Below are 18,115 nucleotides of genomic sequence, written 5' to 3'. Positions count from 1 at the left end.
GTAGGCAGCCTTAACCGGTCCAGCTATAACCAAAAAAAAATCAAAACAGATTCCCTCAACAAGAGGAAGCACGAATCGTTTTGGCGATGCTTATGCACGAACATGACCCTGTCTCTCGGACGAACGTACTAGCACTCGTGCCCACTAACGAGCAAGTCCTGATCAGACACGTGCTCCGGGGACTCCCGGTCGTATCACGGTCACAGCCGATACGATCGAGACGACGGCTTTCAGTCACCTCATGACCCTTTAAAGTTGGGTTTGGCCGACCCAATATTCTGGGGTTACTTTGAGGACGATTGAGAACCGCTGTCGCTCGAAAACAAACGATTCTCTTCGAAATCGAAGATTTCGATTTTTCAATGACTCGAACTGACGGCATAACGCGTCAAGACTCGATGAACCGAACGATTGATCCTCCGGTTTACTTCGAAACACTGACCGGATCGCCAAGTCCAAATCGTTATAATCTAAAGTCCGAAACAAAATTCATCGACTCACCGAAAGGCAACTAGCATTTCTGAGTCCAAGAAATCATATTTCACGACTAAGGCAAACTTCGTTGAAAAACTTCTAACTCTAGAAACAACCTTAAAGACTTACTAAAGGTTCGAAACGAGAAACAAAGTCACAAAGTAAAGAAGTTTGAAGCTACAACAACAAAAGCCTCGCAGGGCTAAAAACAGAAAGCTTAAGAGAAACAACAACAACACATGAAATCAGTCTTCAGCGTGATCAAATTCTTCTCTGACGACTTGAGCTCCAAGCTGATCAGAGGCACTTCCGGTCCCATCTATCATCGGATCAGACGGGTTCTCAACTTCGTCGATGTTGCCTTGCTCCTTGGCCGAAGACTCCCCAAAGTTCCCCTTTGTCCCTTGTGGATTGCTGTCGGGAACCTGTTCTTCGGATTTCTCCCCGCCGTCTTCCTCAGCTGAAGAATCGAAGAGTTCGAGCAGATCCACGGGATTCGATCCTGCCCCATCTTTTCCCAGAGGATGAGTCAAAGTCGCATCGCTAGCTCCAAGCGCTGGAGTCGACGTTTCTTCGTTCACCACAAAGTTGGATGCGATGGGAGCTGGGACCGGAACAACTGGAGCAATCGTCGGTCCAGAAGCGTCCTCAGCCCTTTCAACTCCCACGACGTCTCCTCGTTCTCGAACGGACAATTCCTAGAGCTCTCTCTCAGTTGGGTTGTTCGTTCCCTCGATCGCTTGATCACCCTGAGAACTCGTGGGCGTTTGAAGAATGGCTGCAGTTCTAGCGTCGATCAGATTCGCGTTCGACCCATATGGATCAATCGCCGCCGAGACGTTCTCGTTAAGAAAAGGAGACGGGAGGTGAAGAGGAGATAGGCAGAGAAGCTCTTCCGGGATCCCGCCGACGGTCAGGCTATTGGCCTGCTCTTCAAACTCTTTCTCCCGTTTGGCGAATAAGTCGATCTTCTCTTGCGGGATATCGATCCCACTCTCCTTGAGCGCTTCGAGGCATCTCTTCGTCCCGAAAGCCTGGCTCTGCAGAGACCTCGCTGTCTCAAAGTCGCCACGACTTCTCTCGAGGTCTCGGATCTTAGAGAAACGCTAGTTGCATTTCGCGATCATGTCTGTTTGAACGCGGACTCGCTCCTGCGTCACCTCGTAACTACGAGAGTCTCGAAGCCGGTTGATTTCCTTCAGATGTCTTAGAGCCGTGGTAACCTTCTTTCTCTCCCAAGTGGTAATACGGTTTTTGCCTATTGCAAGTGTTGTAGTATAGTGGGGTGAATGTCGAACCAGTCCTAGTGATGTGAATCAGTGAGAATACAAGTCATTTCTTAAGCTAAGCAGATTCAATAGTGGTGAGTGTGTGACAAGTAGCAATAGCAAACAGAGCAATACAACAAGGTTTTAATCAATTTAGACAAGTGAATCCATGGGTATTGGGAATTGACTTCAAGTAACTAAGATCCAATCTAGGCGACAAGCTTTCAATCAGAGTAATCTCTTAAGTCTAAACACAATTTTAGACAAGTCCTATGTCTAGGTAAATGTCCATTTGCTTAGAAATCATTAAACATCAAATGTTTTTGGCTTAATTCAATCAAGCAATCTTTAAGTTCAAGTTTAATAACTATCTAGCAATTTTAACATCAAGTGTCCTTGGCTAATCTCACTAGAGCTTAGTTGAGATGATTCAAACACTTCATCTAATCATGTCTGATGAGAAGTGTTTAGAAATCAGGTTTAGAGTGATCAAGACTAAACAAGCATTAAAAATACTCAACAAGCAAGTTTATACAAGGATCTAATACAATAACACCATAGATCTTCACTAAGTTACTCTAATCTCCCTAACCCATGAATTCTTAAGGAAACTACTCACTACTCTTCATGATAAACCCAAGAATCAAAGATGATTTGGTGTTAATCATGATTGGTGATCAATCAAACAAATACAAGAAAATAAGAAGAAAAGATACTAAAGATTCAAGCTTTTCTCTTGGTAGAGTTTTTGTGTTCTTTTTCTGGAAAAACAAGATAGATCCCCAATTTTTGTCTGAAAAGTAGTTATAGAAGACTAAAACTCGAGCTGGGTTAACCCAACAAGCCTGGGTTGACCCATAAAAACATAGGTTGAAAGGTGTAGTTCCCAAAGGTGTCTTGTAAGATGCCCTATAAGCCCACAATGCATCATCAAGCTTGATGGACCAATCTTTTCTTGTAACCCCCACAATCTTCTCCAGAATGGACTTGATCTCCATGTTGGAAATCTCAACTTGACCACTTGTTTGGGGGTGGTAAGGAGTTGCAACCTTGTGCTTCACACCATTCTTCTTAAGGAGGTTTGCAAACAGTTTGTTGATGAAGTGAGACCCTCCATCACTGATCACAACTCTTGGAATCCCAAACCTTGGAAAGATCATGCTCTTGAACATTTTTAGAACCACCTTTGCATCATTGGTTGGACTTGCAATTGCTTCAACCCACTTAGAGACATAATCTACAGCCACCAGTATGTACTTGTTGGTATAAGATGAAGGAAAAGGCCCCATGAAGTCAATACCCCAGACATCAAACACTTCAACTTCTAGGATGGGGTTTTGAGGCATTTCATTCCTCTTGGTGATGTTTCCTCTTCTTTGACAAGAGTCACACCTTGAGACAAAGTCTTGGGTGTCTTTAAACATGTGAGGCCACCAAAATCCAGCTTGTAGCACCTTTGCAACTGTCTTAAATGTAGCAAAGTGGCCTCCATAGGATGATCCATGACAATGTGTAAGGATCCCATCAATTTCTTCTTCAGCCACTGCCCTTTTATAGAGTTGATCTCTACAAAGTATGTAGAGGTAAGGCTCATCCCAATAATATCTCTTCACATCCTTATAGAATTTATTCTTGGCATAACCTTCAAGATTCAATGGCTCTTTTCCACTAGCTAAGTAGTTGACTATATCAGCATACCAAGGACCCTTCTCATCAGCCGCCTTCACCTCTTCAAGTTTCTTTCCTTTCTCACAAACAGCTACCACTGCATGAATAGCCATCATTTGCTCTTCTGGAAGTCTGTCATCAATAGGGATTCCACACTCCACCTTCAACCTGGACAGGTGATCAGCTACTCCATTCTCAACTCCAGGCCTGTCCTTGATCTCAAGATCAAACTCTTGTAGCAGCAGAATCCACCTCAATAGTCTTGGTTTTGCATCTTTCTTGGCTAAGAGGTGTCTCAATGCAGCATGATAAGTGTAGACAGTCACCTTTGACCCAACCAAGTAGCTTCTGAACTTCTCAAATGCAAAGACAATGGCCAATAGCTCCTTCTCAGTTGTAGAGTATTTAGCTTGAGCTTCATCAAGGGTTCTACTTGCATAGTAGATCACATGTGACTTCTTGTCTCTCTTCTGGCCTAGGACTGCTCCTACAGCAAAGTCACTTGCATCACACATGATCTCAAAGGGGAGATCCCAATCTGGCGGTTGAACTATGGGTGCACTGATGAGTGCATTCTTCAGGTTTTTGAAAGCTTCCATACATTCCCCATCGAAGTGAAATGCAGTTTCTTTGCATAACAGCCTGGTCAATGGTCTAGCTATCTTAGAGAAATCCATGATGAATCTTCTATAGAAACCGGCATGACCCAGAAAGCTTCTTATATCCTTCACTGTTCTTGGTGGAGCTAGACCAACCATGACATCTATCTTGGCTTTGTCCACTTCAATTCCTTTCTGAGAAACTTTGTGTCCAAGAACAATCCCTTCCTTGACCATGAAGTGACACTTCTCCCAATTGAGAACCAGGTTAGTGTCCTCACATCTCTGTAATACCCTGCAAAGATTTGACAAACAAGTAGCAAACGAAGAACCGTATACAGAAAAATCATCCATAAACACCTCCATTACATCCTCAATAAGATCAGAGAAAATTGACATCATTGCTCTTTGGAATGTTGCTGGTGCATTGCACAGTCCAAATGGCATCCTTCGATATGCAAAGGTACCATAAGGACAAGTGAATGTCGTTTTCTCTTGGTCATTTGGGTGTATAGGGATTTGGAAAAATCCAGAGTATCCATCAAGGAAACAATAATAAGGATGGTTAGCTAGCCTCCCTAACATCTGATCAATGAATGGTAAAGGGAAATGATCCTTTCTAGAAGCTGTATTCAGTTTTCGATAGTCAATGCACATCCTGTGTCCAATTATTGTTCTTGTTGGTATTAACTCATCATTTTCGTTCTTAACAACTGTTATGCCACCTTTTTTAGGAACTACATGCACAGGTGAAACCCAATTGCTATCAGAGATAGGATAGATCACACCAGCATCTAACAATTTGATTATCTCTTTTTTAACAACATCTTTCAAATTAGGATTTAATCTTCTTTGGTGTTCAATTGACCCAACCAAGTAGCTTCTGAACTTCTCAAATGCAAAGACAATGGCCAATAGCTCCTTCTCAGTTGTAGAGTATTTAGCTTGAGCTTCATCAAGGGTTCTACTTGCATAGTAGATCACATGTGATTTCTTGTCTCTCTTCTGGCCTAGGACTGCTCCTACAGCAAAGTCACTTGCATCACACATGATCTCAAAGGGGAGATCCCAATCTGGCGGTTGAACTATGGGTGCACTGATGAGTGCATTCTTCAGGTTTTTGAAAGCTTCCATACATTCCCCATCGAAGTGAAATGCAGCTTCTTTGCATAACAGCCTGGTCAATGGTCTAGCTATCTTAGAGAAATCCATGACGAATCTTCTATAGAAACCGGCATGACCCAGAAAGCTTCTGATATCCTTCACTGTTCTTGGTGGAGCTAGACCAACCATGACATCTATCTTGGCTTTGTCCACTTCAATTCCTTTCTGAGAAACTTTGTGTCCAAGAACAATCCCTTCCTTGACCATGAAGTGACACTTCTCCCAATTGAGCACCAGGTTAGTGTCCTCACATCTCTGTAATACCCTGCAAAGATTTGACAAACAAGTAGCAAACGAAGAACCGTATACAGAAAAATCATCCATAAACACCTCCATTACATCCTCAATAAGATCAGAGAAAATTGACATCATTGCTCTTTGGAATGTTGCTGGTGCATTGCACAGCCCAAATGGCATCCTTCGATATGCAAAGGTACCATAAGGACAAGTGAATGTCGTTTTCTCTTGGTCATTTGGGTGTATAGGGATTTGGAAAAATCCAGAGTATCCATCAAGGAAACAATAATAAGGATGGTTAGATAGCCTCTCTAACATCTGATCAATGAATGGTAAAGGGAAATGATCCTTTCTAGAGGCTGTATTCAGTTTTCGATAGTCAATGCACATCCTGTGTCCAATTATTGTTCTTGTTGGTATTAACTCATCATTTTCGTTCTTAACAACTGTTATGCCACCTTTTTTAGGAACTACATGCACAGGTGAAACCCAATTGCTATCAGAGATAGGATAGATCACACCAGCATCTAACAATTTGATTATCTCTTTTTTAACAACATCTTTCAAATTAGGATTTAATCTTCTTTGGTGTTCAATTGAAGTTTTAGATTCATCTTCTAGATGTATCCTATGCATGCACAAAGATGGGGAGATTCCTTTAATGTCATCAAGTGAGTATCCTAGTGCTATTCTATACTTTTTAAGTTCATTTAAAAGCATAGACAATTCATTCTCAGTCAGCTCACTACTCACAATGACAGGATATGTCTCATTAGGTCCAAGGAAAGCATACCTTACACCATGGGGAAGAGGTTTAAGCTCCACTTTTGGTGCCTTGAGCTCACTCCAATCAGCTTCATGGAGGTTCTCTTGAATGTCTGCTGAGGCAGCATGTTGAGTCATTTGTGGCAACTCCATGAACTCATCTTTTGCATCCTCCTCAAGGTGAACATCTAGCCTTCTTACTAGCTCATCACTCTCTTTGTTTTCAATCATTTGGGTCTCTCTTTCAATGGTCAGGGCATGTTGAAGAGAGTCCTCAATCGCTAACTCCTCAAGGAAATCATCAGCCAAGGCATCTATCTCATCAATGTAGAATATTTCTCCTTGAGTTGTGGGCTTCTTCATCATCTCCTTGATATCAAAATCGAGAATGTGATCTTTTCCAAGGTGGAGATCAATTGTGCCATCTCTCACATTCACCATTGCTCCAGCAGTTGCCAAGAAAGGTCTTCCAAAGATCAAAGGATCTCTAGGCTCTTCATCCATCTCAAGCACTACAAAGTCAGTAGGCACTTCACAATTTCCTATCTTGACAGGAAGATCTTCTAGGATGCCAATGGGGAGCTTGACAGATAGATCAGCTAGCACCAAAGAGATCTTGCACTTTTTATATTGTGTAAACCCAAGCTTCTTGGCAATGGATAGTGGCATGAGGCTGACACTTGCTCCCAAATCACATAGACATTTCTCAAATGTCAAAGGTCCAATGGCGCATGGCAGGGTGAAACTACCAGGGTCTTCTAGCTTCCTTGGGACAGTCAGTCTCTGAATAATGGCACTGCACTCATGAGTAAGAATCACCATCCCTTCCATCTCTTTCTTCTTTTGTTCTACAGCATCTTTCAAGAACTTGCTGTATTGTGGAACTAGCATAAATGCATCAATTATGGGCATGGTGAGCTGAACTTCACTCATTTGCTTGTCAAACAAGGCTTTGTACTTCTCTAGGAGTTGCTTCTTGAATCTTCCAGGAAAGGGAAGCTTCGGCTCATAGGGAGGAGGAGTGAACAATTTCTCCTTTGTTGATGTAGCAGCCTCATTTTTGTTCTCAACTTTCTCCTCTCCCATCTTTCTCTTGCCCTTAGCTTCAACTATCTTCTCCAAGATTTCTTCATTAGTCTTCTCATCCACAATCACCACATCATCATCTACATTGATGACCACCTCCCCACCTTGTTTCTCATTATCCTTAATGAGAACTTTAGGAGGCAACTCTCTTCCACTCCTTAGGGTGATTGCCTTCATTGTCTCCTTTGGGTTTTGTTCAGGCTTTCCAGGTAGGAACCTTGTTGGCGACTTGAGCTGGCTGTCATAGAGACAAACTGGTTCTCCAAGGCTTTGAACTTGTTGTTTAGATCATGGTAATTCCCATCAATCTTGTTGTGGAGATTTTTCAGCTCATACCCTAATTGTTTCTCACTTCTTGTTTGTCCCTCCAATAATTGTTTCAGCATAGCTTCAGTACTACTCTCTTGTGGAGGTTGTGTTGATGATCCAGTTTGGTCTTGTGCAGGTTGACTTGGTTTTGGTGAGAATCCAGGAGGGAAGTTCTGTTTGGGTTGGTAACCACCTTGGTTGTTGTTGTAAAATGGCTTAGGCTGATTGTTGTAGAATGGTCTTGGCTGGTAGTTGTTGAATGGCTTCTGTTGGTTGTTGTAGAAGGGTTTCTGTTAGTAGTTGTTCTGGTATTGATAGTCAGGCTCCTTCTTGTACCATGTACCCTGAGCATTGACATAGTACATATCTTCTTGGCATTCTACTCCATCAACTTCAGCAACCATATATAACTCTTCTTTCTTGGTCTTTTCTGATAGTAGCATGTCAATCTTGTCTTGAAGTGCTTTCAGCTCTCTCTTTGTGGTCATATCTTCTCCTCCACCACCTCTGTCTCTTCTATCATATTCATCATTGTATACAGAGTCACTCTGTGCCATGTTCTCCAAGAGTTCTAAAGCATCTTCGACAGTCCTCCCCAAGAAGTTTCCATTGCTTGCAGTGTCGAGTTGGCTTTTGAATTTAGGCAAGACTCCTCTGTAGAAAGTGCTTAGCAAGCTCTCATTGTTCAAGCCATGGTGGGGACATTGAGACAAGTAGCTTCTGAATCTCTCCCATGCCTCTGAAAATCCTTCAAGTCCTCTTTGTTGAAAACCAGAGATCTGATTTCTAAGGTTGGCAGTCCTTGTAGCAGAGAAGAACTTGTTGAGGAAGGCCTTCTTGCATTCATCCCAAGTGGTGATAGTATCACTTGAGATGTTTTTCTCCCAAGTGTGAGCCTTGTCTCCCAAAGAGAAGGGAAACAATCTGAGCTTGAAAGCATCCTCTGAAAATCCATTTGTTTTTGACAAGCCACAGTACTTATCAAATCTGTCAAGGTGATCTAGTGGGTCTTCCAAGGCAAGTCCATGGTACTTGTTGTTTTCAATCATGTTGATGAGGCTAGACTTGATCTCGAAATTATTGTTGGCAACTGGGGGTGCCCTAATGCCCAACCTATTCCCATTTATGTTCGGTTGATCATATGTACCTATGGCTCTAGCTTGGCGTTGTGGTTGTCTAGGTCGAAGGTTGGCAGCTCCTTGACCATTGCCCTCTTCAGCTTGAGGTTGTTCTGGAACTGGTTCCATCATAGGTTCAGATCTTTGTATCTGAGCATCTTGCTCTTCTTGTCTTAACCTTCTCCTGTTCTCTCTTTCAAGTGTTTTGATATCTGTCAAGGGAGTAAGATGTGTAGTGCCTCTACTTCTTAGGTTCATGCACCTGCGATCACAAGTAGATGAAGAAGTAGAATTAGTAACTTTAAAACAAAGTTAAACTCAGTCTCAAGCAAAGACTCAAACTCAATGTCACAATCAGACCAGGATCGGCAACGGCGCCAATTTGGTAATAGGGTTTTTGCCTATTGCAAATGTTGTAGTATAGTGGGGTGAATGTCGAACCAGTCCTAGTGATGTGAATCAGTGAGAATACAAGTCATTTCTTAAGCTAAGCAGATTCAATAGTGGTGAGTGTGTGACAAGTAGCAATAGCAAACAGAACAATACAACAAGGTTTTAGTCAATTTAGACAAGTGAATCCATGGGTATTGGGAATTGACTTCAAGTAACTAAGATCCAATCTAGGTGACAAGCTTTCAATCAGAGTAATCTCTTAAGTCTAAACACAATTTTAGACAAGTCCTATGTCTAGGTAAATGTCCATTTGCTTAGAAATCATTAAACATCAAATGTCTTTGGCTTAATTCAATCAAGCAATCTTTAAGTTCAAGTTTAATAACTATCTAGCAATTTTAACATCAAGTGTCCTTGGCTAATCTCACTAGAGCTTAGTTGAGATGATTCAAACACTTCATCTAATCATGTCTGATGAGAAGTGTTTAGAAATCAGGTGTAGAGTGATCAAGACTAAACAAGCATTAAAAATACTCAACAAGCAAGTTTATACAAGGATCTAATACAATAACACCATAGATCTTCACTAAGTTACTCTAATCTCCCTAACCCATGAATTCTTAAGGAAACTACTCACTAATCTTCATGATAAACCCAAGAATCAAAGATGATTTGGTGTTAATCATGATTGGTGATCAATCAAACAAATACAAGAAAATAAGAAGAAAAGATACTAAAGATTCAAGCTTTTCTCTTGGTAGAGTTTTTGTGTTCTTTTCTGGAAAAACAAGATAGATCCCCAATTTTTGTCTGAAAAGTAGTTATAGAAGACTAAAACTCGAGCTGGGTTAACCTAACAAGCCTGGGTTGACCCATAAAAACATAGATATTTTTCTCCGTAGTGACCATAAAAGGTCGCTACGTGTGGCCGCTAGGATACTTAGACGATTTTTTCTGCATTCTTGAACTCATAGCGACCTCATGAGGTCGTTATGGCTGGCCGCTGTAGAAGGCGCTTGAAGTCCTGAACGCATAGCGACCTTATGATGCCGCTAAGGCAGACCGCTATAGAAGGCGCTTCAACTCTAGCGGTCTCTCTAACCCGCTACACACTCCCGCTACGGTACTTAGGCGCCTCAGCTCTATCTTCTGTAGCGACCATCTTTTGCCGCTACGACTGGCCGCTAGGAGCCTTCAACGACTCATCTTCATTCTTTGGACTCAAAATCCCTCCAATGGTCCTCTAACTCATCCATGGTGCTCTCCAACACCTGATATGTACAAATGCAATGATATGCAACCTAAATGTGCCTAAATGATGCTCTAAATGACCAAACCATGCAAGAATAAGAAGTTAAAAACATGTAAATTCACAAGATATCACCAAGCAGCTTTCTCTTTCTCCAGAGTGGCTTTTTCCCATTTGAGGCCCCTAACCTTCTCACCGGCGGTCTTGAACTTATCCTTCAGCTCCCCGAACTTGTCCTTAAACTTCTCCTTTTGAGCCCTCTTCTCTCCAAGTAGCCGACTGTGCTCCGCTGCAGCCTTATCGATTGTCGCCTTAAATTCACTCGTCTTACGATTGAGAACAGCGTCCTTCACTCGCACGAGCTTTTCGGCTTGCTGCAGCTTGGAGATATTTTCCTTGAGAGACGAGTCATACATCTCGACCACGTAATTCACGCTCCCGTCGCTCTGCACAAACGAAAGAAAAGGTTAAAACTAGAAACAAAAAGAGAAGGGGCAAGACGAGGAAAGCAATCCTTACCAGAACCTTAGTCCTCGCTGCGTCGACATAGGCATCTTTGAAGATGAGGTCTTTAACCGGCGGCATGTCTTTTACGCCACCCCGGATTTGCCGAACTAATTCAGCACATTCCATCGGAGCGTAAGCGAGTGGCGTGTCGCCATCGTACTTAAACTCCACGTGATCCGGGAACTTGACTGGACCCCCCTTCGAGGACGAGCCGCTACGCCTGGCCGCTGGAGGAGATTTCTCGACGGAAGCAGGCACGCTTCCCTCACGAGATGATTGCTTCTTTCTCCCTAACGGAACGTTCGGAGACTCGTCCAACTCAGCGCTATCTCGAGCCGCGGCGTCACGGTTAGAGCTATCGAGAGAAACGAGCTCTCGACCTCCTGCATCTTCGTTGGGCTCCGACCGCTCCCCAACGGTCCTCTTCTTCTTCTTCTTCTATTTCTTCTTCCTTTTCGTTGGGGGCTCATCAGGTTCAGACCCAGCACGAGCCTCAACAGAAGCAGACGAACTGGGAGCAGACCTCTTCTTCTTATTGTGGTCAGTCACCGACGGCTCAGCGATCCCTCGACCAGAAGACTCTTGCGCAAGTTCTTCCTTCGAAGATTCAACGTTAACCGGATCTGCGGTCAGTGCTGACGAGGTTACAAGAGGTAGAGACTCAGAGAAAGTCGCCCCACCCGGAGTCGCAGAAGCAGCCACCTCACCAGGAGTCGCGGAGGACGTCTTCTTTGCCCCGCCCAACTTCTTCTTGATTAGTGCACTTAGATCTGGAAGCTCTTTCATCTCCCTAGCCGCGTTGATCGCCTTTTGCTCCGCACGAGTGAAAATAGAGAACCGCCGTTTGTTCCTAGTAATTAACGGAAGAAGATCAGATCTCCAATCCCCTGCGAAAAATCGATGAGTCGAAGTCTAATGGACACAGAGCAAGAAATAAGTGTACAAACATACTAAGGAAACTTGCTTCTCAAAATTCTATCAACGACTCGTCGGATCCCCTCGACAGTAATATCTTTCCAACTTATTTGAGCAAGTGATGCGACAGCTCGAGCGCTAGCTACAAAATCCTCAGGATAGGTGGATGTATCCGGATGTTCAACTGCAAACAAACACAAAACCATCAGGAGGGAACATATGAGCCTACGGCAAACTATCAACAGCATTCTACCAATTCCATGACTCCATAAAAATCGAAAGGAGTCGCCGGGCGGCTCCTCGAAGGCGAAATTGTCCGATTTAACGTAAAAATAGAAACACTGCCAGTTGTTTATCCTATTGGGATGGTCAACGATCACGTTGTAGTTAGGCCTCATCTGGATCGAATACAGTCCATCTCCCATCGACTTAGGATATGTCAGCTCCTCGAAAGTTCGCACGCTCATCGACACATCGATCTCCGCTGCCACCACCGCTAACGCTACCGAGAGAAGGAAAACACCGTTTAGGAATTGGTTTATCGCCGCGTCACGACGTCTCACATATGACGTGACGAGTCTAGGAATCGGAAACCAAAGTCTGGTCTCGTTCTAAAAGTAGGACTCGTACACGCATTGAAATCCCACCGGAGGAGACCACGGTCTCTGAGTCCTCGTCGGAATCAGAAAAGTAACCCCGACTCCTCCACATGCTCTCAGCAGCATCTTCACACTGCTAGGGGTCGAACGAGTCTGCTCGACATTCTCCCATGCTTGTCCCTCCACGACAGAGGAACGCATCAGCTCCGGAGCTAGCGTCGGAAGATCCTCGAAGATGTTCCCAGGGTGATAGCAACATGGGACAAAACCGGGAAGAGAAATTTCTCCCTCACTCGCTCCACCTTGACCGTCTCTCGCAATTAACGCGGTCGTCTTCCTCTCCCCATGAAGTTGACGCGCCGCATCAGCGACAAGGACCCGATAGGGCGTGTCCATGTTCACTGTGTCCATCATGGCATCGCGATGAATCATCTCGAAATCAGAAGAAGAATTCGACTCGATGACTCGCGGAGGACTCGATTCAGGTCCTCTCGCCACCGTCTTCCCTTTCTGTTCTCTGGTAAGCCTACCACTCGACGACATTCAGGAAATCTAAGGACTAAGAAAATAGAGAGAGAAGCAGAGAGAAAGAGAGAGAAAGTACTTGTGGGTTCGATGAAGAATGAAGAAAATGAGAGGCGAGAGGGGTATTTATAAGGAGAGACTGCGCACCCCGAGGCGTCATCATTAGACCTAGATGGGCTTATGTAGGCCCATTTAGGCACGTGAAGTTCACCATGTCTCGCGACGGTTCGACTTCTCGAGGTAAACCGGAATCGGTTCAGAACAAATCCAGCGGTCGAACCAATCAAATGAAACCACAAATCACAAGCAAATGAGTCGTCCGTGTAATCGAGGAGTCGAGCGGGATCGCGAGTCCAGAACAATTGTCTTGTAAACCCTACTTCCAGATTCGCTGAGTCGGCTACGCTACTCACCAGCGAACTGGGGGGGCTTACTGTTGGGTATGGGCCTGATCCTACCAAAAGGCCCACAAGATAATTGTCCTGAAACATGATCAAAACAGGTGAGCTCGGCTCGTCGACTCGCGAACCAGTAGTCGGCTCGATTACTGACTACTTTTAGCCGACAGAGCGAATGACCGTAAGTCATCGGCTCGACGACTCGATTCAGCAGCCCGACATCTCGGCCCAATCGTCGAGAAGGCCCGTTAGGTCAAGGCGAATTAGGTCAACAAGAGACCATCTATAAAAGGAGGAGAAGAGGCAACGACGAGGGGATCCGCAAATTACGACATTCATTTTCGGCTAGATCTAGGGTCTCATATCTTATCTCGCCGACTTGTACGGTTCGACGAACTAGCTTTCGCCGGACTAATTCTGATCACTCTCTCTCCCCCTTTTGTAACTCCGTTTCGACTCCTTGATCTAATAAAACACGAACTCGTCCTTTTCTCTTTACTAGTTTATCGACAGTCTCGGTTCAAACATGGATTATCTTAAACTATGCTGGCGTCACGCAAACACGAAGGCACAGTGGTTTACAAACCAGTGGGTTTTCGAGGTGAAGGAAGCTAAGGCTGAACTTGACGATGGAGTATTGTGGCTCACCGTTCCAAAGATTCCGAGGACAGAGCCCGAGACAAGATTACAAGCGACATGTTTCGATGAGAGCCCGAATGTCTTGTCTAGACTCATGATGGTGTCTAGGGTTTATGGTCGGTCTTCTCTTTTCGGCAACTTTTTTTTTTTTTCTTATCGGCAACTTTTATTTTCTCTTTTATGGTTTTGAATAATAGGGCATGTATGGCGTGGACTTTGTTGCAGTTTGTGTCTATCTATATGTTAGTTTACATTTTTTCTACGTATATCATCTCATGAATGTCATAGCCGGTTGGTTATAAAGAATCTATAACGCGATATGTTAGGGTTGTTTCAAAAAGTAACGAACTTTAACTTGTAGTTCAAACAATCCATGAATCTAAAAAGTTTTAATAAAACCATGTAAATAAGTTGAAAAGAATTGGATCTCAACAAAATGGATGTAAATCTCTTTAGACGATAGAGGAGAGAGTTTCGTTGCTAAAAAGGACACGTTGCATTGCTAGGTAGATCTTTCTTTCTTTTTGTCGTATATATGCGAAAACTTAAATGGAGGGAGTAAAAAAAAAAAGATTGACAGCTCTTTTAAACGAAGAAAATCATTGACGTCAGCGACTCAGCGTCTTGCATGCTTTAACCATCGTTGTAAGAAACTTCAAAGAGAGAGAGAGAGATTGCCTAATTTCTTGTTTGTTTCTGTCATTAAATGGTTTCATGAGTAGAATATGGTGCTTTTTTAATTTCTTCTCTGTTATATCGAATGATTATTGCTATTTAAACGTTTCTTTGAGCCTACGGACTATATATACCAGCTTTCTCCTCATAATGAATCCCCAAACAAAAACAATACTAACATTTTTATAGTTTGTTTGTATAATCTTTTGAACATATATAGTGTTCATCAGGAGAAGATTCTTATAGTGAACAAACAATAAAAGTAATAAAGGATAATCATCATATATTTCTGAACACTCCCAATAAAGTTTATATATTTTTAAGGAATACACTGTGAAATTGAATTGTATATTCAAAGGAAACCGTAAATAAACAGGATAAATATTTAAAAACAATTTTCATCAAAACATAAAAGATAAAGTATTTTACAAGCTGTTAAAACTCTTTAAAAAAATACGTTGAACCACTATTTTTAAAATTGGTCTTTGTCGTTATGTGAAACCAAAGAGAGGGAGAGGGAGAGGGAGAGTAGAAAAATTGACAGCTCATAAAATGTTTTACCATGGATAATCGGTACTACGTCACCGCTGCTTTTAATGTTTTTTTTCACTCAGTAAAAAACATTAACACAAAGGTAAGTAAATGAAGCAAGCGAAGACCAGAGTGCTGTATTTCAACAAAAATCATCACAGCGAACAAGAGAGAGATCACATAGAAGAAGAAGAAGAGATATGGCTCAGACAAGAGTTCTTGACATGTCGAGAGTTCCTTTCATCCCAGGTCTCTTTCTTTCTCTTCGATTACTCTCCCTTACTTTACTTGGTGCAAAAAAAACAATAAAGTTTCCTCCTTTATGAGTTTGCTGCTTTGTTAATCTTTGCTAGTCTCTTCTTTTGTGGTTCTGTTGGCGTTATAACCGAACACACAGGGAGGATACACGCGACCAACAACGAATACCAGAGATACGGTCCGAAGGGTTTCATGGAGATCAAGATCCTCGAAAACGACAACCTTTACGTCCGTGTCGACTTGCCCGGTGTTCCAGACGACGGGGTCCGCCACAGAGTCGACTCCGTGAGACAAAAGGTTGTCTTTTTCTCCGGTGAAGAAACTCTCAGCGACAAGAAAAACGCCCGTGAGTACGCCGGAACCGCCGGTTTAGGGTGTGACTGCTGCGAGATAACCGGGGTAGATGCGAAGATGAAAGATGGAGTCTTGAGGATGATTGTGTCAAGGGTCAAAGTCAAAGACCATGACAACAAGTGTACTCACTTTCTCCCTCCCAACACAGGTTCGAATCCACTCAAATAAAGATCACACCTTTTTTTGCATATTCCATTAAATGCGCTTTAGTTTTAGTTTTTTTGTTTACAGGTAAATCAGGGAGATACAATATGGATGATATGAACATCATGGCTGAAGTGGAGGACCATCCATTTGTGGTGAAAGGTCCTAAGCGTTCAGACCACTACAGTACACAACGAAGAGGTGATGGAAGTGTCTGCGTTTCATTCGACTTGCCAGGTGTTTGTAGTGATGATATATTGGTGCTTCCCAATGAGAATGAAGTCAAGTTCTACGGTGAAAACAAGGAGGTGTACGAGCACGACGAGAGTTGCCGTATCTTCATGGGAGCCGTCAACGGTGCTTACCTTTGTGCTCCTGGTGTTCCACTTCTGAGCCACCACATCGCTTGGGATGCTGAGTTTGGTGTTCTCAAGGTCCGTATTTCACCTCCTGGCAGCAACAGCGACTAGTAGTAGTCTAGTTACACGGTCTCATCTCTCTACTTCATTTCACGTGTTGTCTCTGGGAGAACTTTTAGTTGGCTGCTACTAAGTCTTTTGTGTTTTAAGTTTGGACAATAATAATGTGTCTTGTTTTGGTGTTTGTTATGGAATGACTTACTTGGTGTCCACGTATCACTTCCACTTGACATAGTTCAAAACGAGAAGAAGTTCACTTACTTAGTATAGTTAAACCACAAACCTAGCTAACACTCATATATCCTCCCTGTAAAACGCATATAAAAGACTTTCAGAATAGATGTCTAATTACACACTTAAAACTAAATGGGATTGGAATTCAAACCTATAAAATGTGTGCCACGCTATTGAACAAAGGGATCTATAGTAACCTAAAGTCTTTGGATAAGTCATGAATTTGGTGAGGTTGCTCGCTGGAACAGAGGTATACAGAGGAAGGAAGAATGAACAACATCTACTGCAGATAATTTCCATTTAGAAGCAAAAGATAACATAAGTGATTCATGAAGATATGAAGATGGAAACTATGAGAAAAATACACAAATAAAATAACAACTGAGGAACCTCATGACAAGTGTTCTTGAGGGCTCGGCTATTAGTCTTGTCTAGTCCTCCAGCTTATGAAAACTCTATATTCCCTCACAGATTCACAGAGTCCTATGCTCTCCTGTAGTTGAACATCATTACTAAGTCCCTAATGGCAGAGCAAGTCCACAAGGTACAATCAGAAAATGTCCCAAAGTGAACAATTTTGATAGATTCAACATGTTACGGAAAGATGGTATCACCACAGTAGCCAAGGAGAGCATGTGACACAAATTTATTATAGCCTTTCAGTGCCAAAACATGATTAAAACTGAATTAAGATATTTTAAACTGTTAATGGAGTAATATACAAAAATTATCCCAAAATAAACCATTAATCTACATAACGTGGTTTATGTATATTCACGTCTTCATGAAGAAGTTCCATGCAAGGATGAGAGGTCACTGTCTTCGTCCCCATCACCACCTTTTTCAACATCGTTAACACCATGGACGATCCATTATTATCAAATTTTTAACTGGTAACACGGAATTGGTCTGGTGCGCGTCAATTGGTCAGACAATGACCACTTTACTAATAAGTCGGTCTGCTGTTCTAGATCAGGTTTAGCTAGATTATCACTTGGTTTCCTAACCAATATCTCTGAATCTGAAACTTGTCTCTTAATTATGTTAGAACATCCATAAGCTTTGCTTTACTTTCTGTCATGTATGATCATATAACAGATCCATCATTAGTTTTCTCATTCATTCAGCCATGCATATGTTTAGGAAACGCACCACTGCTCACTGCCTTCTCGAGCGAGTAACTCTTGGCATGTGTCTTTTTTTTTCTCTTCCATGTCAGAACCAGAACCAGGGGGATCTTACTAATATTTGAGCTTTCACATTTAAATAAATATAATTATGTTTGTTTCTAAACAACAAGATCCGCTGTAGCACAAAGGTTAATTTCAAATTGAATTGAGAACAAGGGTTTACGCCTTGTAGGGTTTACGCCTTGGTCAACCCCACCCTCTTTGAAATCCGGGTTCGATCCCGGCAGCGGAATTTTTTTAATTCATTAGGTTTTGTTTATTCTATTCGTTATACTAGGTTTTCTAAAGGCCCACATACAGATACTAATAATATACTAATTGTTATAAATCATTAAGTGGATGACCCATAACCAAGACCAGAAGAAAGTCCAGTCGGCCAAAAGGAGGTTCAGAGTCG

General features: G+C 42.6%; 1 protein-coding gene, 1 non-coding gene and 1 pseudogene across 2 annotated transcripts; 2 read left to right on the top strand and 1 right to left on the bottom strand.

The window, feature by feature from the left end:
• Positions 1-719: 719 nt before the first annotated feature.
• LOC125582453 overlaps positions 720-18,115 on the bottom strand; it is a 30,051-nt pseudogene continuing 12,655 nt past the window's right edge.
• Positions 8,258-8,364, top strand: LOC125582696. The gene has a single exon (XR_007320152.1). It is a non-coding gene; the product is annotated as a small nucleolar RNA R71 (small nucleolar RNA).
• LOC106416266 lies at positions 15,155-16,506 on the top strand. Its single transcript, XM_013857125.3, has 3 exons — positions 15,155-15,368; positions 15,517-15,879; positions 15,963-16,506. The coding sequence occupies exons 1-3, from the start codon at positions 15,320-15,322 to the stop codon at positions 16,343-16,345; spliced, it is 795 nt and encodes a 264-aa protein (XP_013712579.1). The 5' UTR covers positions 15,155-15,319; the 3' UTR covers positions 16,346-16,506.

Source organism: Brassica napus, chromosome C2 (genome assembly GCF_020379485.1).
Source record: "Brassica napus cultivar Da-Ae chromosome C2, Da-Ae, whole genome shotgun sequence".
NCBI lineage: Eukaryota > Viridiplantae > Streptophyta > Magnoliopsida > Brassicales > Brassicaceae > Brassica > Brassica napus.
Note: the sequence above shows the minus strand (reverse complement) of the source record. Positions and strands in the feature narration are given on the sequence as shown.

Excerpts from the sequence above, each read along its gene's own strand:
- LOC106416266 (XM_013857125.3), top strand. The coding sequence starts at position 15,320 with ATGGCTCAGACAAGAGTTCTTGACATGTCGAGAGTTCCTTTCATCCCA. Across the intron at positions 15,369-15,516 it reads GAGAGTTCCTTTCATCCCAG|GGAGGATACACGCGACCAAC; the intron begins GTCTCTTTCTTT and ends CCGAACACACAG. Across the intron at positions 15,880-15,962 it reads CTTTCTCCCTCCCAACACAG|GTAAATCAGGGAGATACAAT; the intron begins GTTCGAATCCAC and ends TTTTGTTTACAG.